This window comes from Lithohypha guttulata (assembly GCF_036872675.1).
Source record: "Lithohypha guttulata strain CCFEE 5908 chromosome Unknown scaffold_5, whole genome shotgun sequence".
Taxonomy (NCBI): domain Eukaryota; kingdom Fungi; phylum Ascomycota; class Eurotiomycetes; order Chaetothyriales; family Trichomeriaceae; genus Lithohypha; species Lithohypha guttulata.
In genome coordinates this window covers 1,978,573-2,005,385 of record NW_027042754.1, presented here as the reverse complement: position 1 = coordinate 2,005,385, position 26,813 = coordinate 1,978,573, and the positions used below count along the sequence as shown (strand labels likewise).

Here is a 26,813-nt window from a genome sequence, read left to right as displayed (position 1 = left end):
CGATTTGAGTCGACTATAGTGAGCTCAGATATCGTATGCTTGTTCAACGTTCCATCCTTGTACTGATCGCTAGGCAAATGTCACTCTTGCATGATTGTCCTTACGTTCCGCGCTACGTACCTTACTGAAGCAGTGGCGAGCCGCCGGACCTGCTCTCATTATGCGTCGCTTATCGTTTTTTCGTTCCGTCCATCGCGTAATGCTCGTCGAAGCACCTTCCTGAAGCAGACGAGTAACAGAATAATATCTGCTGATCGCTCCTATCATCCAAAAACATTTCCGGTGTATCGGAATATATCCAGGTTGCAGGTTGCAGGTTGCAGGTTGCGCCCACGAGATCGCCAAGAATATCGATCAAGCGGGCCTACCCGTTATGTTCCGTGCCGTTGTCTACACCACTTGATAGAAAGCAGGAGCATGCTAAGCGTAGCTACTGTACTGTCGGAAACAATCCAAACGCAGTCGCTTAGCCGGTCATGTTCTTGACTTGTCGAAACACAAGAATAAGCGGTGTGACAAGATGGCAATCGCTAGTAATGCAAGCCCATGGAGCCGGGCTGCATAGGTGCGGCACCGCAGGAGCAGGTGACCTTATCATATGTGTGGCTGCAAGCTATTGGTGGCCCAGTAATCCTATTTCACGATCCTGCAACAAATATTGATGTAACACTCTTTGAGTCCAGCTGAATCGACAAAGCAGAAGATCATCCTGAAGTGAAATCACGACTCGGACACGAGCAAATCGTTGGTGCATGCTTCGTGGTGCCGCCAGCTTGCAATGTGCCGCGTCATGTCGGGACAAGATAGTCCTGGACGTCAGGTTTTGCAAGAAGAAGCTATTTGATCAGATCGAGCTGCCTGATGATGCAAAACAGCCGTGGAGGATATGTGTTGGCTCAGAGCTACGCAAACGATTGCCTGATATACCACTAGACATGCTCTTAGCAACACACAAAGTTTGGTCTGCTTCGCGATGTCTCTGCAGTCACAATTCGGTCGTCCGTCGCTTGACCACAGCATAATGAATCACCGTCGCTTGTGCGGCAGGTCCACAGGTGAGCTTGAATGCCGCCAAGGCTAACAGCATGACGCCTAAGATAGCGCCCGCGTCACCTGATGCAGCTCCGATGCACGGCGTGTGCCGTCCTCGGCCTCAGGTCAGTCAACACCAACGGTTTTCTAGCACCATCTTTGTGGTGAATCGCGAAGAATCCCACCATACACACACGACCAACTCCGACGACGATCGAGTGTTGTACGTGTCAGGACGCTGGGTTTCTAGTAATTCATTGCTGCTCTTACACAAATAATCAAAGCTTCAGTCTTCGTCTTCCGTGGGGCTGGTATTTGAGGAAGACGAGGAAGAGTCATCATCTGTATCGGCTGCTTCGTCGGGCATCACAATGCTGTTGAGGTAAGCCACCTGTCAGATTGAATCAGTCAAAAGCGCGTTACAACTTTGTCTGGCCACATACGAATGGTTGCATGACTCTAATGAGTTCAAGTATGCGCCCCAAGCCTCCAGAACTAAGAATATCATCATCTGAAATATTCTGTCCAACGGTGAAATTCTTTAGTCGCAAAAGTTCGATATTGGGATGGTCCACATCGTAACCCTAAGAAGTTATTACTCCAGTCTGATCTTCTTGGGGGAAAACGTACCTTGGGCTTGGTCTTTAGTGCATTCTCCTCATTCTGCTTGCAAAAAGCCTGCGTGGCCTTTTTGACATCCTTGCCTACGCCACCAAAGATGTGTTTCCGCATACCTGCATCCATGAGCACGTTGCGAATTTGATCAGGATTGGAATTGATATCCGCTCGCAGCAAAGCCAGTGGTGCCGCTTCTGGATGCCACAACCCAGAACCAACGAAACATCTTCCGCCAGGTTGAATTTGAACATAGTAACATGCGTATGGACCCTTGCGACCAGTTCGGGAGAATGCTGCTGAGAAGTGCGGTTTATACGGTGTAGGGTCTGATGAGAAACGCACGTCACGATATATTCTGAATACCAAGTCCTTCGGAGGTAATTCAGGTACAGTTTCGTCGATTTCTGCGATTTTCTGGGTGAGGACTTCCACGAAACTCTCAAAGTCTTTCCAGGATGCTCTAAAATCAGCATCATGAGCTTTCAGCCAAATTCTATCGTTGTTTCTCTTCAGATCTTTGAGAAATTCCAAAGTGTGAGGATGTATTCTTTCAGGCACATACGCAATACCGCCGTCTCCTCGTGCTTTCGGTCTCTCAATAAAGACTTGTTTGCCAGGGCCGAGTCCAGTCTTGACGCCTTCTCGCCACAGGTCGGTTTTTTCATACACCGTTGCCTTACTCGTACTACCAGACGGCCTCCCTTTTTTGGACCGCCGTGCCTTTGTGTGGTCTATATCAGAGTCGTCGCTGGCTTCCGATACTTCAGACTCGGACGCGTCAGACTCTTTGACATCTTGATCATCGTATCCCGAATCGGAAGCACCTGCGTCCTCACTGTCCTCGTCGTTCCCAGAACCGCTGAAGTATTTGCTTTTTGTAGAGGACGTGACCTTAGTTCTCTTTGAGGATCGCGTGGCTGGTGTTGAAGTATCGTGCTGCGGAGTGGTTGCAGCGACTGCTCGCTCCGACTTCGAGGTAGGCCTGGCAGCTGTAGGCGCAGACTTTCTCTTTGGCATGTTCACCTGCCCTAAATCTGTGAGTGTAGTGCAAAAGCCCAATGGCTACTTGGAGCGCTATAGCGATCTGCGAACAAAACTGCAAGACTGCATCCTCTTTCAAAGGGCTTTTGCGAAAAGGTATACTCGGGTAGATACGACATGAACAGCGGCCTGGCAAGCTCCGCATAGGGTAGCTAGAGCTCAATCCATAAGGGCCATATTCAGAAAGTGGCAAGACGCGTCAGACGAGTTCTCGACGCGTTAAGAGGTCGATACTGGTTGATTATTGTCATTCACGTCTCGAGCATTTCTTATCTGATTTCATAGCACAACCCTGTCTTTCTTGAGCACATAGAAATCCTCGCTTCAACAAGAATTCTCTCGAAAACTTTCCGAGATTTTTGACACCAAATGCTTGAGCGAAGGCAGCTTTCGGCGAGTTACTGAAATGCCTCCGCACGTCGAAGTTTCCACGTCAATGAAGCTACGTATGTATATCTATGTATATATAGTAGTGTGCTATGTGTGTAGGTAAAAAATTTGCCTAAATTTCGCAAAAGACATTGAGGCCTAGACGTGAACACCACGAAATTTCGAACCAGCTTCCGAAGCTAAGTCCTATCATGGCGGAAGCACATCACCATCATCACCATCAACATGATGAGGCTAACAACCTGTCTCACGACCAGCGGAACTTGGCACATTGGGAGTATGTGATGGCCTTGATATTTTGACCTCTATTAATCACGAACTCTAGCAAAGTAGCCAAAACCTATAATTCGGATCACACGCAAAAAGCTTTCGGAGACCTCATCAATAAAGCGACGGAATTTGTCTTGGCCAATATATCTTCCATTGGGATCGATTTCATTGAGCTGTCGTCAACTTTTGAAGGTTCAGATATCAATAAAGCTCGGAAGACTGTCAAAGTCTTGGATTATGCCTGCGGGCCAGGCACAATCACAGCCATCTTGGCCGGGCGGGCAACCGAATTCATCGGGATTGACCTCAGTCCTAATATGGTCAATGAGTATAATGAGCGCTTCGCTGCTCAGGTTGATGGTGAAAAGCTGATTGCCCATGCATACAATGCCAACCTCTTTGATCCAGCAGGCGTATCCGAATTCATGAATGATGCCAAATTCTTTGACTTTGACTTAGTAGCAGTTGGGTTTGGCTTCCACCATTTTGAGAACTTGCCAATGGTCACTCAGAGACTTGTCGATAGACTCAAGGCGGCTGGTGTGTTAATGATCCTGGATTTCTTCAGCCATCAGAAGAACGACCTAGGGCAGGACCCAGCCAACAATACCATTGCGCACAACGGATTTACTGAGGAACAGATCAAGGGGTTGTTCCTCCAGGCTGGGCTTGTGGATGCCAAGGTCTTCGATTTTGGGCAGGATGTCCTGCTTAAGGGACATGCCGTGAGACGGCCCTTTATGGCAAGAGGGAGGAAGCCTGCTTGATCTTTAGATTCCGTATTGTGGTAAAAGTCCTTCCTCAAGCATGCTCTCTTGCTTCTTTTCTGTCTCAGGCGATGTTTGTGCCCTCATGTTCTGATCTTGCTTCTCCGCTCTCCGCTGCAAACCCTCCTGCCTCTTGCGCTCCCTTCTCGTATCTGCATCCTCCCACTGAGTGTTTGCTTCTGACTCAGTCTTCAGCTTCACCAACTCTCTTATCAATCTTTCCTTCCTTTCGTTGTTCCACACGAACCGTTCGTTGATCACGCCCGTGCACATCCGCAAGTAGTGTTCGTCAACACAGCTCTTATCCACTTGCAACAGCACATCATAGTCCTCTTGCTCCTCCACACACCCAACCACTGTATCGAACCCTAGCCCAGCAGTCCGAATAGCAAGCATGACCCCAGCCTCTTCATCGTCCAGCGCTTTGAGGCTCTGCACACCGCTTTCCCGAAAGCCAGCATTGATAGCCGCTGCGAGCAGAACTTTGGCACCTTGCAGGTTCGCGCACAGAATGTGTAGAATCAGCGGAGAGAAGCTCAACTTGATCAAGCGAAGATCTGGGCGATAGCTAAGATTTGAAGTCGTTGGTCCTGACGATGGAGTCGATTTTGGCTCCAGTTGAAACAGATCGTGAAGAGCAGTCGGCGACGTAGACGAGACTTCTTCCACTGGTACAGGACTGTGCGAGACGTACAACCACTTGTTGCCATGACCCTTCCCACCAGGTCCACCACCAACACTCGTTGCGTTCGAGCTTACATCTCTGCCTGTCTCTTGCTGTGCATCTGAAGCGCCATCAACCACACCTGACTTGTCCTCTCGTAAAGCTTTCCTGCCCTCCACGAAAACAACAACTCGACCTGCACAACTGCTTGTGGTTACATAGCCCTCGAACTCGTTGATCTTGGCAATAAGTTCCAAAATCTCCGCGTCAACGCTTCCCTTTGGTGACTTGTCCGTGTAGTCATTGTCTGGCCTTTCTAATTCGGCAAGAATTGTGGCTTTCTTGCGACGGAAGCTGGATGGAATATGTGCAGAACGTGTCCCTATCCTGTGATTGGACTTGGGCATTTTAATATACTGAAGTAAGTCGGGGTTTAGGAGAGATCGGTTCCACGCCTGGGAGACAGCATGCTGGTTTGTTCTCTTCGCGGAACAGAATTTTTGCAATAGAAAGCCCTAAGTTTCAGAACCCTTTGATCGCTCCATCAGAGTGCTGACACTATATGGTATTGAAATTTAAACAAACATAGTGGTCTACTTGCTGCTTGGGGCCCGATACGATAACGGCGATCAATGATAAATTTGCTACGAGAGACAGGAAGGCAAGAAGCAAGATATGAGTAGTGTCAAGGCATCTATTCGACGTCGAGTAGATCAACACTATTCGCTAAGTATATCCTTGTGCATTGTTGAATACACCCATGATACCAATATCGTATGGGAAAGGCCATATTCTCATCAAACTCATCTCGTCATACATTGCTGGAGAAAGACAGCATTGAGACTCGTATATCACGCCTATTAAGTGGCGATGCTTGTGCAATAGCTTTTGACCTTCTTCTCTAGTCCGCCCAACGCCAGTCGATGTTAAGATCGACATAAGCCGTACTGCATAGTGGTATCATGTTGAAAATCAGTCGCACCCAACGCCTCGCACACGACGAATAACCTCAACAGGTAGAATCAAGAAGTGGGGCGCACTCAGGAGTACTGCGATCTGTAAAACTTGGCTGCATTGACCATGTTGGTCAGTGCCGCCTTGGTCTCCTTCCACTGTCGAGTCTTCAAACCACAGTCAGGATCGATCCACAGCTGTTCGGGCTTGAGATACTGCAGCATCTCCTTGATGCGGTCTTTGATTTCCTGCTCGGAAGGCACACGGGGAGAGTGGATGTCGTAAACGCCAGGACCGATGTGTCGGGGATAGGCCTCGTCTTCGAAAACCTTCAGGAGCTTAGCATCGGACTTGCTGTTCTCAATGGACAGGACATCGGCATCGAGAGCAGCAATGGCGTAGAAGAAGTCCTGGAACTCAGAGTAGCAGAAGTGAGAGTGAATCTGAGTGCCGTCTTGCACACCAGAAGTGGCGAGGCGGAAAGAGTCGACAGCCCACTTGAGGTAGTCTGTTCGCTCCTTGCCAGATCGCAGTGGGAGACCCTCTCTCAGGGCAGGCTCGTCAACCTGGATGACGTAAACGCCAGCAGACTCAAGGTCAACGACCTCGTCTCGCAGGGCGAGAGCCAGTTGCTGAGCCTGAACGGACTGGTGAACGTCATCTCGAGGGAAGGACCATCTCAAGCATGTGATTGGACCTGTGAGCATACCCTTCATTGGCTTCTTGGTGATAGACGCAGCATACTTGGACTCCTTGACAGTCATGGCAGCAGGTCGAGAAATGTCACCAACAACGATGGGTGGTCGAACACAACGAGAGCCATATGACTGGACCCATCCGTTCTGTGTGAAAGAGTATCCCTTCAGGCGTTCACCGAAGTACTGCACCATGTCGTTTCGTTCTGGCTCACCGTGGACGAGGACATCTAGATCAAGCTCCTCCTGGATCTTGACGACATCCTGAATCTCCTTCTCGATGAACTTCTCGTATTCCTCAGCAGTAATTTCACCCTTGGTGAACTTGTTACGCTGGATTCGGATGTCCTTGGTTTGTGGGAACGAACCGATGGTGGTTGTTGGGAACAATGGAAGTTTCAATGTCTTTCCTTGTTCAGCGAGACGAGTTGGGAATGGAGATTTTCTGTTGTGCATCTCAGAAGTGACTTGTTGTTGTCTTTCCTTCACAGCCTGGTCGTTGGTTTGCTTGCTGGAAGCACGAGCTTGCATAGATTGAGCATTGGCCTCGAGCTGCTCTCGGACAGCTGCTGGACCCTCATTGACAGCTTTCGCAATGATAGCGATTTCGGTGGCCTTCTGCACAGCGAAGCTGAACCAGTTAACGACCTCAGCGTCTAGCTTCTTCTCTGAGTCCAAAGAGTGTGGAGTGTGCAGAAGGGAGCTGGAGCTAGAGACGATGACTCGATCCTTGCCCAGCTTCTGAACTGCGGTCTCCACGAGCTCAATAGCCTTCTTGAAGTTTGTCTTCCAGATGTTTCGACCATCTACGACACCAGCAGAGAGAACTTGTTGTGGGCCAAGTGCTCCAATAACTTCGCTGATTTGCTCCGGGTTACGCACCAGATCGACGTGAATAGCATAGAGGTTCTCAAGGTTCTTCAAGACATCAATGTTGTGAACAATATCACCGAAGTACGTGGCAACGACAAGTTTGGGTGCGGCATCGCCTAGAGAGCCAAGCTTCTCGTAAGCAGGCTTGAAGGCATTCTTTACCTTGTCCTGAAGGTCAAAGACGAGCACTGGCTCATCAATCTGCACGGTCTCAGCACCGGCAGCTTTCAACTGCTTAAGCAAATCCTCGTACAGAGGGAGGAGTTTCTCCAAGGCAGAGATGGGCTCAATAGTCTGGCCACGGTCTGCCTTGCCAAGTGCAAGGAAAGATACAGGTCCAAGTAGTACTGGTCTTGTTGTGATACCCGCCTCTTTTGCTTCCTTAAAGTCTTGTACAGGCTTTGGGTTCTCGGCGAGCTTAAAGACTTGGTTGTCTTGCAGGGTTGGCTTGACGTAGTGGTAATTGGAGTCGAACCACTTCACCATCTCGAGAGAAGGGACATCGACACCTTGCTCTGGCTTCTGCAGACCTCGACCCATAGCAAAGTATTGATCAATAGGTGAGAGGTTGTTCTTAGTGTATCGCTCTGGGACAACACCAAAGAGCTGGATGTGATCCAAGACATGGTCGTAGTATGCAAAGTCGTTGCTAGGGATGATATCGATGCCGGCATCTTTTTGAATGTTCCAGTGTTCCAGTCTCAGTCTCTTTCCCTCCTTCAAGAGATCCTCTTGGGAGATTTTATCTGCCCAGTATGCTTCCGTGGCTTTTTTGAGCTCACGGTTTGCTCCCATGCGAGGGAAACCGAGAACCGATCTGCGAACATATTAGAGCATGTCCTCCAGCATTCTCAAAGGCTCTTAGTAACTTACGATTGAACCATTTTGACGTGTATAGATTTCTTTGAATAGTAGGCTGGTGAAGAGCAGAATGGTTGAGCAGGGATTTTTATTTGATAAATTTTGTCGCGGGGTCAGATCTGACACGACTCCACCAATCACCTCATTCTCACCTGCATTTGCGTTGTCACAATATCAAGTGAATCATTATGTCTCCGGGCATCTGGGATAAATGACTGCGTTTCTGGCTAAATGCTAGTTCAGAGTCGGCAAGGTCAAACAACCTCAGATACCTCAATGTCGCCGCTACAAATAGATTGATGACCCATCATCAGTGTATCGACGAAGCATTGTTGAAAGCAGCACTATCACAGCGGGACACTTCCTCGTCCGCAATATGCAGTCGTCCGAGAAGAAGGTTTATTTGGCTGTCGAACCCTCGTCTTGAAAATGGCAAGTCGTTGTCAGCAACGCCTTAGATGGACAAAAACTCGTCCAGTGCATACCGATCACCCCGATACAGGTAGGAACATGGTGCCATCCTTTGTCGAATAACACTGCTGCTATATCTGCATAAGAGTGATGTATCTCAGAGTAAGCCTGGAATGACAGCCTTCCTTCCTGCAAGGGCCCACTTACCAAACTTCTTCTCATACCACTCTACACCATTCCACGCTCTCGGAGACATCGTGACTAGCTCATTGACTAGAAACATCAACGCAGCACTCGTTCGCCAGCTCCAACCCAGTCCCCACGCTCCACCAAGGATCCAGTATCCTGTCCATTCCACCCACTCTAGCGAGTAATGTGGGAACATAACGTATGTGAATAGGCCTTTCGGTTCAGGAACGACATAGACCTTGTCATATGTTACTGTCGCCTTCCCTTCGCTCTTCGCTCTACGTCTTGCAGCTGCTCTACGAAGGTCAAAGAGACTCCATTCGGCTGCTATGTTACCCCCAAGTCCAGCAACGAACAGAATCATCCCAAGAATGGAAAGAGGAGAAGTAAGCCTGGCATCGACCTTGGTTGACGATAAAGAATTGATTCGGTCTTGTGCAGTGTAGCAAATCCAACCAGCTAACGAGCTCGAATTGACGTATTGAAAGACACACATCGAGATGAATACCACAAGGTGAATCGGCGACATTGAAGGAGCCATATACAGCGGTGTTACGCCTGCTCGGTTGATGTAGTGGAGTACGTATAGTAAACCCATAATTTCGTGAGTGATCGGAAGACCTGTGCCAAACAGGCCAGTCTTCGGGCTTATAGTGGTCATTGTCGAGGACAGTGGTGGAAGCTTGGCCGGCAAGCTATAAAATATGAAAATGAGATTTAAAGGTCCGATCATTTCTGCTACAGACCAAGCATAGCGACCTGGCAGATTAAAAGTCTTGGACGGTGAAGAGGTGCGCCCCATGGGAAGACGTTTGAGAAACCATAATACAATAGAGACCTATACGTGAACGTTAGCCGTCAGCATGAGCATGCATCAGAGCAGTCGAGTAGAGTCAACGATGATGTTCCACGTGTGCTCGTTCGAAGCTGGACCTACCGCTGGCAAACACCTGAAAACCTTCTGTAGCAGGCTATGTGCTTGAGGAGTTGGCGGGAAGAAATGAGACGGTGCAGGAAAGCTACTCAAATAGGAAGACATGTGGAAGCGTATTCTGTAACTCGACTAGTATGGGTAGGGACAACCTGGAAACAGTTGTGTGGATGTGCGTTGAATGGTACAAAGGTCTGATGAGTGAGCGCACGTTTTCCAACGAGCGAGTCCGCCGGGATCAAGGGCAGTAGAAGGGGTACGTGGACAGGAGCAGCGCCGTCTATTGCGGATAGGTGAACATTTTATATACTCGGATGATAGACGAAATGGTACATAAATTGCAACCTGGTCGAATGACGCGTACACTACTATTACGATTATAGCATGGTTGGTACAGCACTGAACACAGTGAGGAAATTCACAATCACGACATTGAACTATGTCTATAATATGAAGCTGCCCTGTACAATTCTATGTCCACCTGCGCCAGTACTGCTTTACCAAGATTGCTATGAAATGATCTCTTGTATGCCTCTTGATTCGTGCCTGTATAGAACGAGCTTTAACCAGGAGGCAAGGTACTTGCATCAACCAGATCACCCGCATCTCTCTCGAGCTCTTCGTTAGGCCCGTACAACGGCGATCTCGGCAATGCCATTAGACCTGTTCGAGCTGATTCCAGAATACCGAACGGTGCAATCAGCTTCATGAAGGAGTCAATACGCGATGGCTTTGCAGATCTATTTCGAGTATTCCTGTTAGTAACAATTCATTAAAGGTGATTAGTGATTACTTACACTTCCACGATGCAATTGTTAGTTGAGATGTCGAGTACTTTCCCGCCAAACTGATGCGTCAAATGCGTGATCGCCTCGAGATGTTCATGTTTATGTCTGAGCGCTTGCGACGCGGCAAGGCGATTCGGGTGATAGCTCTCAGCAGCGCCCAACATTTGGCGTGCCTTCTCAATCATGCCTTGGTCTTTCTGTTCTGTGTTGCCTGCCTCAAGCTCTTGTAATCTTTGCTCAGCACTTCTCTCTGGATCACGATCTGCATCAATATCTTCCATGGCTGAAGAAGAGTCGTTGGGTGTTGTCATCTCCCGATGGTGCTCCATAAGCTCTTCGTAGACCTCGGGACCTAATATGGAGACTTTCGCAAGGAGTAGCTCACGCTGAACAAGCGCAGCGTTGGTGTAATCGAGCACGGCCCAGACAGGGACCAAGTCTTCTAGTTGCCGTCTTGCTTGTTCAACGACTCCGTCAAGGCCTTGTAGGACAATTGTCATGCGGGAAAGATCCTCAACTTCAGTATTGCACACAACCAAGCTGTCAATGTTGAACCCTCTAGCGGCTAAGATACCAGATATGCGAGAAAGAACACCAGGCTCATTCTGCACCAGACAGTTCAAAATGTGTTTCTTGGCTGGAGCTGAAGAGGCTGCAGGTGTCTCATAGAGAATACTCGAAACTGCGGCCGCCGCACCGTACGAACCTGACGGACTCTCAACAACAGGCAGAGGTAGAGGAGATCGCCGATGAAGGGCTTTGTACGCAATTGCTGACGTCGAATTTGTGCTCTTTGCCCGTACATGTGCTGCGACTTGAGAAGCTGGTGGTGTAATTCGTGCTGCGCGCGGAACAATAGAGCTCAATAGAGCTACTGTTCGTCGTGTAGCCGCCATGCGGCAATAGTACACAGTATTTTCCTAGAATGTTGAAAGTACTTGCTTTGTGTTACTCCAGGCTCACTTGATTTATTGACAGAAGTATAGCACCGAAATTGTTTTTCAATTCCCCAGCTCGACCGGCACCGGGGTCGCTGCCTGAGGCACAAAACGCGGAGGTTCCATGGCTAGCCGGGTCCATGTCTTAAGTATTCGGTCTAACAGTTTCGACAATAAGCATGACTGCAACTCGACACATCAGACCCAGACTCAGACGAGTCTATAGCTGTTCCTCTTGCTGCAAGCTTGTAGCGAACCAGACACTACGACTGACCATAACAGATGCTGCTTGTATCGGGTCAGTGTTCAATGTTCTTGACTCGGAGCAGTAGCACTGTCGCAGATGACCCAACGGAAGTCTAGCACTATTTACTGGTGTCTACGACTGCTATACTGAGCCATTCACGACCATTTTGTCCTTAGTGATACCATGAACACAGGATCCTCCGGCTAAAGTCAAGCCCATACACGAATCCATTCCCAAAATCGTGTTGGCTGCGCCTCGACAGGGAGGAAATGTAAGTCACAGGCCCCGAAGAGTGCTTGCCCGGAGCAGCTATGTCAGCCACCAACTGAGCGGCTAATTTTGCGTTCTCCTACAAAGTCCTAATTACAGGATGACGTACGACAACACCAATGGCCTTCCTGAGAGCCATGCCAACCACCACATTCTGCAACACTGCTGGTTGATCTGTGCCCGAAATAAAGCATAGAGTCTTCGACACAAAACATGGCTGACGACGCTTCAGTTCAGTTGCTTGACATTGTCAGTGTTTTTGTCTGCGACGGCAGACAGTGCTTAAGACATTTGAGCTCTGCTAATATCATTCATCTGTTGTTTTTGTCACGTACGTTGTTGGCATTTACTGACTTTAGTTTGCACAAGCCTATTTGATTTTTGTTGACCTGATCCTCTTATTGTTACGTCTCGCCATCTTGTTCTTACTGTTGAAGAAAAAAGAACCTAATTCAATCACCTGTCTGGCCAGCAAAGAATTTACATCTGCACCCATAGCAGACACATCCGAACTAAGATGAGGCTCTCTGGAGTGCTCACTCTGACTTGCTGCATCGCGGCACTTATCTTGTCCTTCCTCTGCCTCTTCGCTGGCAGCAGGCGCTCCGTTCTGCAAAATGGCGACTTATTAACGCTCAATACGTCGCGCCTTGGCTACCTGGGCGAGTCCTTCAATACCTCAGACGGCGACGGTGGCCTCCTCGACAGCCTTCTCAACAACGCTCAGGGCGAGTTGAACGACCTGATCAATGACGCAACCACAGACATTGCCTCAGCCCTCAATATTTCAGACTACTATTCGGTACATCTCATGAATTACTGTGAAGGCATGTACGAGCCGAACGGGACAGTAGCAGCCGAGAATGGTACAGAAGTCGACAAGAACACAACCTACTGTTCCCCTCGCAATGCACTCTTCCACTTCAACGTCACGGACATCGTGGCATCGGTTCTACCTGATGAGATAGACCTTTCCGACCTCAACTGGCCCGATGCCATCACGGACGCACAAAACACGATCCGTACCGCCAGCATAGCGACCGTCGTTCTCTATATCATCGGCATCGTTTTCACCGGGCTAGCATTGTTCGGTGCACTCTTCAGCATCTTTACGGACGGTAGACTGAGTGCCTGTCTCAACATCCTACTCGATTTTATTGCCTTCCTTGCACTTACGACGGGGAGTGTCTTGGCAACGGTCGTGATTGTCAAGGCTGTCAACGCATTCAACAACTATGGCGAAGATATTGGCATCTCGGCCACGAAGGGCAAGGTGTTTCTCGGAATGACTTGGGCGGCCGCCGGACTCATGTTTGTCGCTACTGTTGTCTCAATCGTGCAGCTTGTTATTGGTCGGAAGAGCAGCGGTGGTTATATCAGTCACACGAGAGAAAAGGGATTCAGCAAGTAAGCTTGGGTGCAGATAATTGTAATTCAAGGGTATGGGGTGAAAAACGGATGCATTTGGAGAGGGTTGTTTATATCTTGATGCGACAAGCGAGCTCGTCTTTGCGTATTTTGGATGTAGGAAAATTGGGAATTGGACAGGATTCATCTTGAAATTTGATTGATACCCATTCGTGTGGCTCTTTAGCGTGGCTCGATGGTAATTCGAATGTTACTGCTTGGACTTGTGGTATTGCAAAAGCTATTACGCAACTAATAATGAATTACGCACATTCTTCTTTCTTTGCGATAGCACGTACGGCATAATGAGTGACAGTACTAGTTGAGCATCGGTCTGGACAGCTATAGTCGAACCATCTACGATAGCAATGTATTCTCGTTCCGACGCTCTCCGAAGTAGGCTGATAAGTAGATTTTTTTCCATATGGTATAGGTAGTGTGGCAGCGTATTCTTTGCTGCAACTCCCATCTCGCTAGTATATCGCTCCACAGCTCATCCTGCCTACCTGTGGCGAGGACAAAACAGACTCTTACTCAATAAAAACACGAAATCGTCAACCACGGCACTCTTCCTAGCACTCGTTTTCCGTAGAGCTCGATATTGATTTTCTAGCTCAAGGTATGTCCCACCACTCTTGCCCAGCAGGAGGATCTCAATTCTTGATGTCACTACCTTCCACCTATTCTGTTCCACAACTCAGCACCAGTCAGTTGGCCTTGATATCGACGTTTCATGGCGTCAGCATTGTGCGTGGCTATTGGAATGCTTTGAGCTCTGGACTTCTGGTTGAGCAAGCTAGTGCTCGTGTTGACACCTTCCGAAGCGACCCGATCAGCAGCAACAGACTCTCGTCGGAAGCTGCCAATCGGTCCGAAATTCTGTCTGCCAGGGTCGGTTTCGAAAGATGTGCTTCGGCTGATAATTCCTGCACCCAGGTTCGGCAGAGTCTGCGTTCGTGTTCGCTGTAGAGTTGTCGAAAGAAATGGATCGTCATCTGGAGACAAGGTCGTGATAGATTCTGTAAGTTCCTCCATTCGATCATACGATGTTGCCTCAGCATCTCCGGACTCGTTGCTGGGTTGGCTCAAATGTCTGTGGTCAACCACGATCGAGAGCTTTCGAGAGAAATCCGAGATCTGCGGAGAGAAGTCGACATTCGGCGCGTCGCTCCGAGGTCGAATTGAAACATCATAACCTGATTGACCAGGACTTTGAGTATTTGGCGACTCGGAGCCAGTGGCAAACGACGTCCTCTCCAGAGGCGAGACATCTGTAGTGCGCGTAGTTATCGTGCCTGAACAGAAGTTCGGAGGAGTTTGTTGCTTGGAAGCAGGGACTTCGAACGGGTTTTTGAAGTCGGCAGCTGTAACAGTAGCACCACCGTATCCCCTACTTGTATCGACGCTCAGCCTCAAGGGGTGGCCATTATGAACAATTTGCCAGTTCAAAGGTATCAAGTTCTGTATAGAGCCAGGCACGAAATTCGTGGCAGTAGCTGGATTGAACTTGCTCCTTCCACTTTGCATTTGCCCCACGACATCGACATACGAGCCAGAAACATTGCTGGTTGTATCAGTATCAGTCGCGGTCCATATGCCACTTGACTTTGGCGAGACTTCGACTTTAGGATCGTCAGCAGGCTGCTCTTCTACCTCAGCACGGCGACACATAAGAGCCTTCTCACTTGTGATAGTTCTGCTCAATTCAGTCAAGGTCATCACTCCCCACTTCTCCACCGAGAGTTGTCGTTCCCGAGCCCATGCATCTCGACCGCAGATGATATACTGCATCATCACAGCCTTCTCAACACGCAAGGCCTCTGAGAAAGGTAGATCAGCCCCTTTAGGTGTCCATTCAGTGATGGCAAAGCCGATGTTGTTGCGACTGACGATAAGGTATTCTTCGAAAGTTGTCTTGGTCTCTTTGGTCGTCATAACATCATAGCCACTATCGAAGAGCGTCAACCAGAACTCGATGACATGGTCTGGTGTACCAGATGCGGGCTCGAGTGTTTGAAAAGGCCATGTAGAGCGAAATTTGCTCAATCCGATGCCTGCGCCGCAGCGACCAGCTGCCTCACACAGCACTGACTTTTGAAGTAAGCTGAAGGAGGGCACGTTCACAGCTGCGAACAAAAGATCGAAGAGAAGAGGCTCGCCGAGTCCAACTTCTCGGTCGCCGATCGACTCAAGTGTAATAGGAGACGTAGGAGAATCGCTCATGCTGATGGACTTGTGACCGTTGTGGTAGAGAGCGAAGCTTTCGTCGCCAGATGTTCGTGTAGCTGGGGCACTGACTTTCTTCGCGAGAATACTGAGCTGCTTGTAGACAGCTTCGAACAAGACATTGCGGGCGCCGATCGTATAGTGTTGAGTTGAAGCCCATGGGAACTTGTAGAGCGTACTGATCATGCACTCGTAGACTCGCTGATGACATTTGAGAACGAAGGGTGACTATGCGACAATTGCGTTAGTAGTCAACAACGGACATGATAACTTGGGATACTTACTCGATTCGGGCTTTCGGCAAACCTGGTCACGCCATAGATCTCCTCCAGAGTAACGAATCCTCGAAAGCCATCTGACCAAGAAGGATCCGTCTCACGGCCAAAGATGTGGGGCTTGCCATCGCTGGCGCTGAAGACAACAAGTCTGGCACGAGGGAAGATGGCCTTCATTAGCTCAGCCTGGCTACTAAGGTCGAGCGTCACATTTCGCGTGCCGAGTCTCGTACCGCGGCCTGGTTGAGCAGTATACTCAAAGCGTTTGACGCACTCCTTTGCTGCAGCATCGTTGGGAAATTCGACATAGCAGTCCATCGTCTTACCAGTTGGCTTCTCCATAATGATATGTATTGGGTAGCCTTCGTGGTTCTTCTTAATCATAGGGATTGCAGCGTACCGATTGATGAATTGGGAAATCTCTTGAGCACTAATGGTAAAGGGGATCTGCACCCATGTATTAGCTTGAACGAGAAGTAACTGCCTACCAGCAGGGTCGCATAATGAACTTGGCGATATCGATTCGGCAAGGGATGATCGGACTTACATTGTTGATACGGACTACTCCGTAGCTGTGATAGTGCGCCTTGTCTGTAATCACTGAGAAGGGAGGAGGAGCATTAAGAACAATCCCCTTGTTTTCAAGCACATATTCCAGGTATTTGCCCTTGTAGTCATCCTTTGCTTTTCCGAAATGTTGTAGATAGCCTGAAAGCTCCGGAATTCGTAGTGCCTGGCGCATTGTATAAGTAGGTGACACATGATTCTGCACATAGTAGTCCGGCGTCAGCGCAGTTCCTTGTGAAGGAAGCGCATCGTGGTGGCCACTTTGCGGCATCGATGAAGCCGGAGTTGCAGGCACGTTCGGTCGACCTGTAGAATAGTTGTGAGGAGGGACAAACATCGCGGTCGCAAGTGAAGAGGTACGCAGATCGAGGAACCGAAAGATCGAGCCACGAATCTGTTACAAAAACTGCTGTAGATCTGTTCGTGGCAATAGATGACTTGACGCTGTTGGGGGAAGATGTGGTTGTCCGACATGGATCGGTTGTCCTGACGATGGGTATTTGTATGTTGTGTCGACTGGTATAGTGACAGGTGAGGCAAAAGTGAAGGTGCAAAGTTGCCTAGTGAACAGGATTTGAAATCAAGTAGCGAACTGCTTTGAAGGATAAGAGACAGGAACAAAGGAGTAAATAACGACAGCAAAGGATTTCCAGATGGATGTCCACAATGGAGATCTGCCACCTTCACTCAGTTTTGTGTATGACTTCCCTGGACTCTATTTACGGAAGTGTCCGCCGTTTGTGGCGGTAAAGCTTACTGAACGAAAACTTGAGTCTATCCTTCGCGCTCACACCTCGTGTGCCTTCACCAGGTTCTGGTCGACTATTGCAAGGCTCAGCGTTCGCCGAGCTCGACTGTATTTCTGGTCATCGCTTGCCACAAGTAAAGGACGTCAGCTCGACTAAGGCATGGGTGACTGGATTAGTAGTGAGGAACGGTGTGAGCCAGCTAGATACGATTTTGCCACGCCTGGAAGTAACAACAGATGGCCAAGTCCACGGACAGCCCCGATATATTTCACGACATGAAAACGACGTGTCGTGTTGGAGGAGCTGAATGGTTTATGTCTAGTGGCCCTCGTTTTGAACCAGTCCGTTAGATCCCGTGGTATTGGTTCTGAAGAACGTGAATAACATCAATCAAACTGCCATCCACATTAGCCATCGCCAGAGTCTCGGAAATAGGGAAGACGTACTGGCGTCAAGAACGACTCAGCTACAAACCTCGCCCTGGCATTAAGGAAAAGCTTCATCTCTGAAATTTCCTTGTCGACCTCTTCCATGAACTGTATAATGAAGTCGACCAACTTATGTTTCAGCATTTCTTCAGTATGTGTGTTCGTGATCAAGAAGGAAATATCATAACCCTGAATTGGCTTGCGTCGTAGGATCAAGAATGACTCGGCTCGCTGGGTCAAGAACCTTGTGAACTTGTGTACAAGTACGTGCTCGATCTCATCGGCCTGCTTTATACGTATGCTCACACGAACACTGTTTATGCTAGGTTCTATCAGGACCTTCTCATTCTCATTTCGGGCGACTATTAAAGGATTCAGCAGGACCTCAGGTGAGGTAGCGGCTTCGACTTCGGGAACGTTATGCCTTTCCGAGGCTTGTGATGCGAAATTGGACAATGATAGTGCGGCAGTCAGTGAAGACCGAACACATTGCAGATATGGACGTAGTGACTGCGACTGCAGGCATGTCAGTGGTCGAAGCTGTGCAATGTGGTTGTTAGCAGCTCACCATTTTTGGCTGAGTGAAATGGCTTTACAACCTCGGGGCAAACGGAACTGTGTGCAGTGCAGAAGTGAGTTGTTTTTCGACTGCAATGTAATACGTTTTATCACGCTCTGATCATGTTCCTACCACTGCAGCGCAGTATAGAACATACCATGCCAGAAGGATGCCGGCCTTGCCATGAGGCCGCATCGTGGGGTCGTCACTTGTGCCTGAGGAAGCATGCACGCTAAACAAGCTGCACACTGACGTCGCTAACGGTGCCTGCAAGTCCCTGTAAGTATTCTGGGAGGTTCCGCTCAAAGTACATACTGCTGATTACCTGCACATATTGTCTTCTTTGGCTCGTGTTGGTGTTGTCCACGGTGGTCAACGACGTTTTCATAGCACTTTTACTGTAGACCGTCAAGAATCCTACAAGTCAAGATAAAGCAGCATCTGAAAACAGAAAATATGGCAACCATACCAAGTGAGTGAAGACATTCAGGTCGAGCCACAATTGTGCTGATTGTCATAGTCATTGTCAAACACAAGGGCACCAAGTACAATGTCGACCTCGATACGACTCAGACGGGCGAAGTCCTCAAGATGCAACTTTATTCTTTGACTGGCGTTGAACCAGAGAATCAATCACTCTTGATCAAGGGTGGCAAGCTCAAGGACGACACCGATTTATCGAAGCTCAATGCGAAGCCCAACCAGGTATTCATGATGATGGGTACCGCCTCCGATCAAGGTGTCAGTCTGGTTGCTCCCCTCGAAAAACCAAAGTTCCTCGAAGACATGACCGAAGCCGAACTGGCCAAGCAAGAAGGCGCCACTCCTGCTGGTCTTCAGAACCTGGGTAACACCTGCTACATGAACGCGACTCTCCAAGTGCTGAAAACAATGCCTGAGATGCAACAACAGCTACTAGCGTACAAGGACAACAACACTGGTCAAAGTCTGCAGAGTCTCGCACAATTTGGTCTTGGTGGCATAGGCTCTTCGACCAACATAGTCGGAGGCCTCCGAGATCTTTACAAGCAAATGGCCGATACGCAAGAGTCTTTTCCTCCGCTCATGTTCCTCAACGCACTACGCACAGCCTATCCTCAATTCGCTCAAAAGTCCAGGACGGGACAAGGATATGCGCAGCAGGACGCTGAAGAGGCTTGGTCGCAGATATTACATCAGATAAGAAACAACATAAAGAGCGATGGTGGTGCAGACGGAGGAGTCTCCCTTGGCTTTGTTGAACATTTCATGGAGGGCTCTCTCGAAACGACCCTTGCCCCACCTGCAGAGGCCGCAGAGATGGAAGAGGTTAAGCACTCTTCTGAGAACTTCTTGAAGCTCAACTGCCACATCGACACAAGCATCAATCACCTTGCCGAAGGTCTAAAAGCAGGCCTCACTGAGCAAATTGAAAAGCGCAGCGAAACCTTGGGTGAAAATGCCATCTACACAAAGACGTCTCAAGTCTCACGTCTGCCAAAATACCTAACTGTTCACTTTGTCCGCTTCTTCTGGCGGAAAGACACCCAGAAGAAGGCCAAGATTTTAAGAAAGGTTACCTTTCCCGACGAGCTCGATGTCACCGAATATTGCACGGAAGACCTGCGCAAGCGTCTGGTTCCGGTTCGAGATAGGGTTCGAAACCTACGCAAGGACGAACAAGATATGGAGCGAGCACGGAAGCGACAGAAGCGTGCTCATCAGCAAGAGGAGGACCGTAAGCAAGATGAACAACAGTTGGCCAAAGAGGCTGCACCCATAGCGAAGCTCAGAGACTCCAAAGACAAGAAAGGCAAGAGGGAGGAGCAGGAAGGAGGCGAGATGGACGTGTACAAGACCGACGCGGAGTATGAGGCAGAGAAAGAGGCAGCGATAAAAGCAGCAAAGAAAGAGCTGCTTGCAGCCATTGACCCTGAGCTAGATCAGGACATCGGAGCCAACAAGTCTGGACTCTATGAGTTACGAGGTGTCATCGCCCATCAAGGCTCCAGTGCAGATAGCGGTCACTACACGAGCTTCGTAAGGAAGGAGGGAAAGCTTGTCGATGATCCAAAAGCACCAGGTGGAAAACGTCGAGAGGAGGACGGTAAGTGGTGGTGGTTCAACGATGACAAGGTTTCGGAGGTCGACTCAGAAAGAGTGGTTCAGCTTGCTGGTGGCGGCGAGTTCGCCTCAGCTCTGATCCTCCTGTATCGTGCCATTGATCTGCCAACCAAGGACGAAGTTGAATAGATGAATTGTCCAGGATGTGTTGGTTCTGTACAGTCGCGCGATATTACTATGGCATCGTCGTAAGACTATGCGACCAAGACCCCGCGTCAGATGTCAAACCAGCGAGTGTTTAATAGCCTTGTTTCTACTTGCTGTTGCTGTACTGTAGCCTTGGGAAGTGGAAGACCTTGGACAAAGTCAACAGTGAGGCAGAGGATAAATGGATCAATCCACTTAGCCGGACGGACGCAATATCCAAAGTGCTTACGCGGCATCTTATTCCATATGCCAAGACGCTAATCCAGAAAAGTTCTTGCACAAGTCGTTCCATGGTCATCGTCAATCGTCCTGCCCTTGACCTCGCACCTCAACTACCCGATCATCATCCCCAAACTATCGCCCAATCCTCGCAAACATGGGTAAAGTCCACGGATCCCTCGCTCGTGCCGGCAAGGTCAAGTCTCAGACACCAAAGGTACGACAATTCCAGAACGTCGCCATCGTGGCGAGAGATTGCGCTTCAATAGCACTTGTAGTGCAGGCAAGAAAAGCTGGCTAACAGTTGTTCAGGTCGAACCACAAGAGAAGAAGAAGTTGCCCAAGGGCAGAGCGAAGAAGAGAATGGTATACACTCGACGATTCGTGAACGTTACGATGACTGGTGGCAAGAGAAAGGTCAGCAGCATCATGGAATGTGTACGATAGGGCGATACTGACCCTGCAATAGATGAACCCAGCCCCAAGCTCATAAGAAATCATTTTGTTTTGAGTTGAAGAAGCGACCGCGAACTTGACATGGAAACACCGAGGTCTTGCAAGAAGACATTACAGACGTTCCAAGTCATGGTGGACTGAAGGACGCATTCGTGGGGCGACAGCACTGGAACAACATATCCCGAGACTTCATGAAGTTGACGAGATCAAGGATGGGACAAGTGTACATACACTAGGCGTTCATCTGCTCAAGCACCCAAGATATAACCACAACAAGCAATGATATAAATGCTCTCGAGAGTAATGGTTATACTATAGGGATTTCTCCAGCATGAAGTTCGCTCTGGAGGTTTAAGACTAGAAATTCTTTACAATGTTTCTGCTCAAAAAAACCCCCATACTGGGCCGCGCGAAAGTGAGATAGGAGGACTGTCTGCCTGTCTGGGTTTTGTTGACTCGGACTGTTACAAGGAGAATCAGCTGATCTCGCCTCCCAAAAACGTCGAACTCGCCTCACCATGTCAAACGTAGCTGTTACTAGTATTCTAACTCCCTGCTGTAATGTTGTGACGCCTGCTCAAGATTTGAACCTATCTGGAACTGCCAGATTTCAATCGAACTTCGAAAAATGGCATTAGAAGGTACTGTAATAACAGAATCTTCCGTCGTTTGTCCTCCAGCCATTTAGCTGAATATTTTCATCTTCCTTTTATACTAGTCGTCAAACCGCCAACTTTCTTACCGAGTTGGTCACGTGCTACATGGCGACGACGTGACCAAGAACAAACCTTACTGATCAACTCTTCTCATCTTGGCATAATACTCATGCTCACATCTAGGCTGTTCCTACGGCGACCGCCTCGAATACCACTCTTCAAACCACTCTATGGTACGCGCTTTCAGCATGGCCAGAATGGACCGCATAGGGAATACTTTCAGAACCCATCACAGTACCCGTCGAACTTCGAGCCTAGCAGACTACCCAGAGATCTACTCACTCCCCCGCAACCACTTACAGCCGATGTTCGACCCTCTTTATTTCGACGTGCGTTGCGCACAACCAGCTTAGCTCTCGTTTGCTATCTCCTAGGCATCTTGGGCGGCACAGCAATTGTGACTTACGAGTATTTGGCACCACCTTTTGAACGAGGCACGGAAGAATATCAAGAACTACAGGAGGAAATAGAAGAGATTCTCGATACATCGCCTGTCGTGGAAGAGTTGCGCGAACATGGATGGTTCGAAGAGCCGGTGGTACCTTCCAAGACTATGCATGTTCCTGGCGATAGACACCTGGTTCAAGATACATTGACGGGTGTACAAGGTTTGACGATGAAGCAGTTTAGACATCCTGACCAACAGACAGCTTCGGCTGTCGTGTTCTTCGCAGGCTTTGGGCTTGAAGGCTGGCCGGACTACCTTCACGGAGGTGCTATTATGTCAATGTTCAAACAAGCTTACGACAGACACTTGACACCTTTAATAAAGAACGAAGGATTGACTCTGGCTTTCAATGCGGACGAAGACATTGAGGCTGCGTTCGACGTGAACAGCTTCACTTTCCACAAGCCTGTACGCCCAGGGGAAATATACACCGTTTTTGTCTTCTCGCAAGGATTCGGCACATCCTACAATACCAAGACTGGATCGAGTATGATGGTTGATTCGGCGCAACTCATTCTTACTCCTGGCGACTTTATGCCAGAGATAGCATTTCATCCAGAAAGAGTAGACGTCAACGTCCCAGAAAATGTCATACACGCTACTTGTCTGGTCAGAGTCATGCTAGACACGGACAGAGTCAGCAAAGGTGAGCTCGGTGATAAACGACTAGAGCAGTTGACTGCGGAAGCCAAGAGAATATCCGAGAAATACGAGTCTTCACATAAAGCTGCGATGCCACGGTCTACCACGGGCTTTGGCAAAGATGGTGGATGAAAGGCAGACCAAGCAACTCACTGTGTGCGATATATTGCGAACTCAGCCTTCTTGACCGTCCCTCAGCAGGAACTGGATGATGGCACAGAGTCTAGAAGCATCATGGAGAAGACACTATACGTTACAGCTGTGGTCTCAATCATCTTCCCACCAGATCAATGCTGAACAGGTCGAACCTGGCTGCTAATGCTCCCGCGACTGAGACCTATACGCAAATACTAGCCTGGCTCACCACTCTGTGTTATTGCCCATATAAGGGCATCGGCATATCAATGATCGGATATCGCGAAGGCATGAGAGAAGGAAATCCAGGTACATCCCGTTCGAGTGCTGCACACACCTAGCCTATACGATACCGGTATTCAGCAGAGCGGTACGAAGTATCTGGTTTATGAGCTAGTGAGTGACACTCTAGAATTCCCGCGCCTAGCACTGAGTATTGACAATGCTGTTAGCAAGTTTATCGAGGCAAGCATATCATACATGCCTCGATCTATGTTGAGCTGAGGTGAACCTTGTATACTGGTGAAGCATGAGGCAAAAGCGTGTACGAAGTTTCGACCACACTTCCAAACACCAATAGAACAATCCTAATGAGACGATTGACCTAATACAAACTGCCTGAATACAAGCAATATCCACAACCTTATCTACGCACCCTCGAGTCATTGTAAAATTCGGCATTTTGATCACGAAGAGATATATAGTTGGTGAAAACGTAGCTTTTGAACCAATTTCCTGCATGCTGAAGAGGTGGTGTGTGCATCGTGATAATGATGAGCTTCAGCTTTGTGCTGCTGCTCTCCTTTCGACAGTCCAAAAACAACGCAGCCAACCTGGTAGTTCTTTTTTCGAAGCTACACCAGCAGGTAGATCAGCTCGGTATATTCCATGTGTCTAATTTCTAAGATCTTGCTCTATGCTCATCTATGTCACCGACTCCTAAACAATATCACCAACTCCCGAGCTCGCCAATTTGGGACAACAAACAAAGACCCACAAAATAAGGCGATTATGCAACTGTAGCCGCCTGGGCAACCTTGACTGGTGCAGTAAACACATTAGGCCACAAGAAAGCTTTCTCTTCTTTTCGAGGTGACAGAGCCGAAAAGACAGGCACGCCGCTAGCCTTGCTGCTGGCCCGTCTCCACATATTGGCACGCGGATTGAAGGCAGTTGGCAAGCCACGTCCTTTGGTCTTCTCATCATCGACCTTGGCGAGCCTCATCACTTCCTTTTGGATATCTGCAAAGGTGTCGAAGGGGATATATTGGATGTTGTTCTCGACGCAATATTGCTCGAGCTTGAGGCCCTTCCTAGCAAAAAGGATATCTGCTTCTCGTGCCGCGGGTAAATCGGAGACACCATCGCCAATGAAGACAATCATTGGAACTGTTCCGTTGTCTGCTTCTAGCTCAGCAAGGGCTCGTGCCTCTTGCATGGAGAGAGCCTTGTCGTGGCCGAGATCGGTATCGTGCTTCCAGACTGCGGACCATTTGTGACCGTTCTCGTCCTCAGTAATCTTTACGTCGTTCGCAACTATTTGGATATGCTTGCTCATCTCTTCGCCGATGAAGTGGTCCAGAACTTTCCTCAGCATTGGCTTGAGCCCAGCTGAAATGACGTTGAAAGGAATGTTGTTGTTCACACAGAACTCGTGGAAGGTTTGAAAGTCTGGGTCAATGTCCAAAGCAGTCTTCATGACCTGGAAGCCGTCGTCGAACGGCACGTTCAAGGATGCATATAGCTCGTCGGACACTTCTCGAAATGTACGCTCTCCCTCTTCCAATTCCTTGGCCAGGACGGCTCTTTGGTCCGGCCCACAACCGAAATTGTCGAATAGCTGATGGCCGGTGTCCTGCATGAATATCGTGCCGTCAAAGTCTAAGATTCGGTTAGTTGTCGCCGAAAGCCTGCCAGCTGGAAGTGCAGACCTGAAAAGCATATGATCTTTCTCTTCGTTCCCATATTTGCCGTAGTTGAGCGTGGCAGTACGGGTCTTGTATTTATTTTCTTCTCCATGATTGTTGGAGGGGTAATTGCTGAGGGTGCCATTTTGCTTGCGAGGGTTTGTTGCTTTGCCTGTGCTCTGTTAATAGGTCAATAGGTGTTAGTACAGGTCAGTACGCAGCGAAGAGTGATCAGAATCAGAATCAGAATCAGAAAGTACAAAATCCCGAGACAAGACAGGAAGACGTGGTGGGAAGCATGAGGCTCGTCGAGGCGTAAAACACTACCCACGACTCTGGTCAAGGAGACTTGGGGCAGTGATGAGGCTCCATGGCACTGCTCTGGGCTCCATTGTACCAGGTACATGCATCGCGTCTTCTGGTCGGCAAGTGTGTTAAATCATGTAAAGATCCATTTAAAGTTCTCGACATCGTGGTAGACATGTGCATTGATTATCTACATGTAGAAAAGTGGACGTTGTGAACCGACGGCGTTGAGTATGCTCCCACTGTGTCCAATCGAGTTGACATGCTTTCAGTCGAGGAGACACTTCGTGGGTCTCTCGGCAAAATCATATCGAGTGATGGGTACAAATGTAGTGTCCAGGCCAATTCCTGTGAGATAAAGGATTCCGGAAAGCACATGTCAAAATAAGCTTGACCATTAAGACAAGGTTGTGGCAGTCTTGATAAGGCGGTCAGCACGTAAGATAGGTCATGACGATTCTGTGCGTCGTGGGCATCGGAAGGGAGAAAGGCCAACTGCCAGTGGTAACTTGACAATTCAACGGCAAAACAGACGATTGATAAAATTGTTGGGTTGAGGCAAAGTTCTTCCAATGGCAGGAACGGGCTAGCAGCGGTGTCTTTCAGCCTTGGGCCTTGGCACGGAGTTTTGTTTTTGCTTTATTTTTTTTTGAGCCGAACTTTATCTGCATACTATACAGCATACAGTACTCGTACTGTCGTACAATATACATCGTGCTGTCCCGCACTATACTTCGAAAGATCGTCCCGGTTGAATGCTTCGTTGCTCTCGCAGTCATCCACTCAGCCTGAGCTGTACTGTCCTGGCAGTTTCGAAACAATGCTGACCGACGGTGGATTTTCTCGCAGCCTGAAGCGAACATATTCGCAGTAACTTGCTTCGACCTGCATAGAGACTGGATGTTCGAGTGGTAGAGGATATCTACACATGACTTCTTTTGTTTGATTCGTACGCCTGGCCAAAGTGGGGTTAACAATATCAGCGGCTTGGATTCGTGGCCCTCAATCAACTTCAACACCCTGATAACGACCTTCTGGGCCTACAGATATAGGCTGGAGATCAGGCATGTATGCATGGCTTCACCGCGTGTAACAAGTTGGGAGTGTAAGTCAATGCTGCACATCGTCGCTGCGACATGACAATTATTTCCTATCATTTTGCACGTCTGACTGAGGCCCGTTGCGGGCTACCACAGGCAGTAGCTTCGCTATCATCCTAGAAAGTCACCTGGAATGCATCTGAGCCTGAACGTGAACGACAAGCTTTGCGACGATTCTGGATAATGTCGTGCGCCAAATTCCTTCCTGGACTATCACGTGGCATCTGTGAGCATACAGATTTGTGATCGTTTAGAATCAGCAACATAACTCAAGCTTGCTATGCATGCCATCGTAGGTCGTACACTTGTGTAACAATGCTAGCAATGCTTTCATCATGTTTTCATTGATTTGTGTCATCTGTACCTGGTTAGAATCAATCCAGAATAGTCTCCTTGAAGAGGAGACGTCAAACATGGACGTTGATCAGAAAGATTTTATGGATTCATGCACCAACGGCTGATATAGACGGGAGCGAGGAGGAAG

General features: G+C 48.7%; 12 protein-coding genes across 12 annotated transcripts; 5 read left to right on the top strand and 7 right to left on the bottom strand.

Annotated features, from left to right (window-relative positions):
• Positions 1–1,318: 1,318 nt before the first annotated feature.
• Positions 1,319–2,667, bottom strand: LTR64_007200 (uncharacterized protein; the record flags this gene model as incomplete). The annotated part of the gene is made up of 3 exons (XM_064901523.1): positions 1,319–1,423; positions 1,476–1,616; positions 1,663–2,667. 3 exons carry the CDS (start codon positions 2,665–2,667, stop codon positions 1,319–1,321), a joined length of 1,251 nt encoding a protein of 416 aa, XP_064752599.1.
• Positions 2,668–3,272: 605 nt separating this feature from the next.
• Positions 3,273–4,118, top strand: LTR64_007199 (uncharacterized protein; the record flags this gene model as incomplete). Its single annotated transcript, XM_064901522.1, has 2 exons — positions 3,273–3,358; positions 3,407–4,118. 2 exons carry the CDS (start codon positions 3,273–3,275, stop codon positions 4,116–4,118), a joined length of 798 nt encoding a protein of 265 aa, XP_064752598.1.
• Positions 4,119–4,121: 3 nt separating this feature from the next.
• Positions 4,122–5,189, bottom strand: LTR64_007198 (uncharacterized protein; the record flags this gene model as incomplete). The annotated part of the gene is given in 2 exon segments (XM_064901521.1): positions 4,122–4,797; positions 4,813–5,189. 2 exon segments carry the CDS (start codon positions 5,187–5,189, stop codon positions 4,122–4,124), a joined length of 1,053 nt encoding a protein of 350 aa, XP_064752597.1.
• A 633-nt stretch (positions 5,190–5,822) lies between these two features.
• Positions 5,823–8,188, bottom strand: MET6 (methionine-synthesizing 5-methyltetrahydropteroyltriglutamate--homocysteine methyltransferase; the record flags this gene model as incomplete). The annotated part of the gene is made up of 2 exons (XM_064901520.1): positions 5,823–8,121; positions 8,178–8,188. 2 exons carry the CDS (start codon positions 8,186–8,188, stop codon positions 5,823–5,825), a joined length of 2,310 nt encoding a protein of 769 aa, XP_064752596.1.
• Positions 8,189–10,258: 2,070 nt separating this feature from the next.
• ILV6 (acetolactate synthase, regulatory subunit) lies at positions 10,259–11,380 on the bottom strand (the record flags this gene model as incomplete). Its single annotated transcript, XM_064901519.1, has 2 exons — positions 10,259–10,436; positions 10,494–11,380. The coding sequence occupies 2 exons, from the start codon at positions 11,378–11,380 to the stop codon at positions 10,259–10,261; spliced, it is 1,065 nt and encodes a 354-aa protein (XP_064752595.1).
• A 772-nt stretch (positions 11,381–12,152) lies between these two features.
• LTR64_007195 (uncharacterized protein) lies at positions 12,153–13,350 on the top strand (the record flags this gene model as incomplete). Its single annotated transcript, XM_064901518.1, has 2 exons — positions 12,153–12,188; positions 12,412–13,350. 2 exons carry the CDS (start codon positions 12,153–12,155, stop codon positions 13,348–13,350), a joined length of 975 nt encoding a protein of 324 aa, XP_064752594.1.
• Positions 13,351–14,015: 665 nt separating this feature from the next.
• Positions 14,016–16,751, bottom strand: ARPC4 (Actin-related protein 2/3 complex subunit 4; the record flags this gene model as incomplete). The annotated part of the gene is made up of 3 exons (XM_064901517.1): positions 14,016–15,800; positions 15,857–16,294; positions 16,395–16,751. The coding sequence occupies 3 exons, from the start codon at positions 16,749–16,751 to the stop codon at positions 14,016–14,018; spliced, it is 2,580 nt and encodes an 859-aa protein (XP_064752593.1).
• An 819-nt stretch (positions 16,752–17,570) lies between these two features.
• Positions 17,571–18,162, bottom strand: ARC19 (Arp complex subunit; the record flags this gene model as incomplete). Its single annotated transcript, XM_064901516.1, has 2 exons — positions 17,571–18,107; positions 18,160–18,162. The coding sequence occupies 2 exons, from the start codon at positions 18,160–18,162 to the stop codon at positions 17,571–17,573; spliced, it is 540 nt and encodes a 179-aa protein (XP_064752592.1).
• A 444-nt stretch (positions 18,163–18,606) lies between these two features.
• UBP6 (deubiquitinating enzyme) lies at positions 18,607–20,382 on the top strand (the record flags this gene model as incomplete). Its single annotated transcript, XM_064901515.1, has 2 exons — positions 18,607–18,622; positions 18,671–20,382. 2 exons carry the CDS (start codon positions 18,607–18,609, stop codon positions 20,380–20,382), a joined length of 1,728 nt encoding a protein of 575 aa, XP_064752591.1.
• A 394-nt stretch (positions 20,383–20,776) lies between these two features.
• Positions 20,777–21,066, top strand: RPS30 (ribosomal 40S subunit protein S30B; the record flags this gene model as incomplete). The annotated part of the gene is made up of 2 exons (XM_064901514.1): positions 20,777–20,836; positions 20,932–21,066. The coding sequence occupies 2 exons, from the start codon at positions 20,777–20,779 to the stop codon at positions 21,064–21,066; spliced, it is 195 nt and encodes a 64-aa protein (XP_064752590.1).
• An 834-nt stretch (positions 21,067–21,900) lies between these two features.
• Positions 21,901–23,013, top strand: LTR64_007190 (uncharacterized protein; the record flags this gene model as incomplete). The annotated part of the gene is made up of 2 exons (XM_064901513.1): positions 21,901–21,964; positions 22,166–23,013. 2 exons carry the CDS (start codon positions 21,901–21,903, stop codon positions 23,011–23,013), a joined length of 912 nt encoding a protein of 303 aa, XP_064752589.1.
• A 1,012-nt stretch (positions 23,014–24,025) lies between these two features.
• LTR64_007189 (uncharacterized protein) lies at positions 24,026–25,068 on the bottom strand (the record flags this gene model as incomplete). The annotated part of the gene is made up of 2 exons (XM_064901512.1): positions 24,026–24,897; positions 24,948–25,068. The coding sequence occupies 2 exons, from the start codon at positions 25,066–25,068 to the stop codon at positions 24,026–24,028; spliced, it is 993 nt and encodes a 330-aa protein (XP_064752588.1).
• Positions 25,069–26,813: the final 1,745 nt, after the last annotated feature.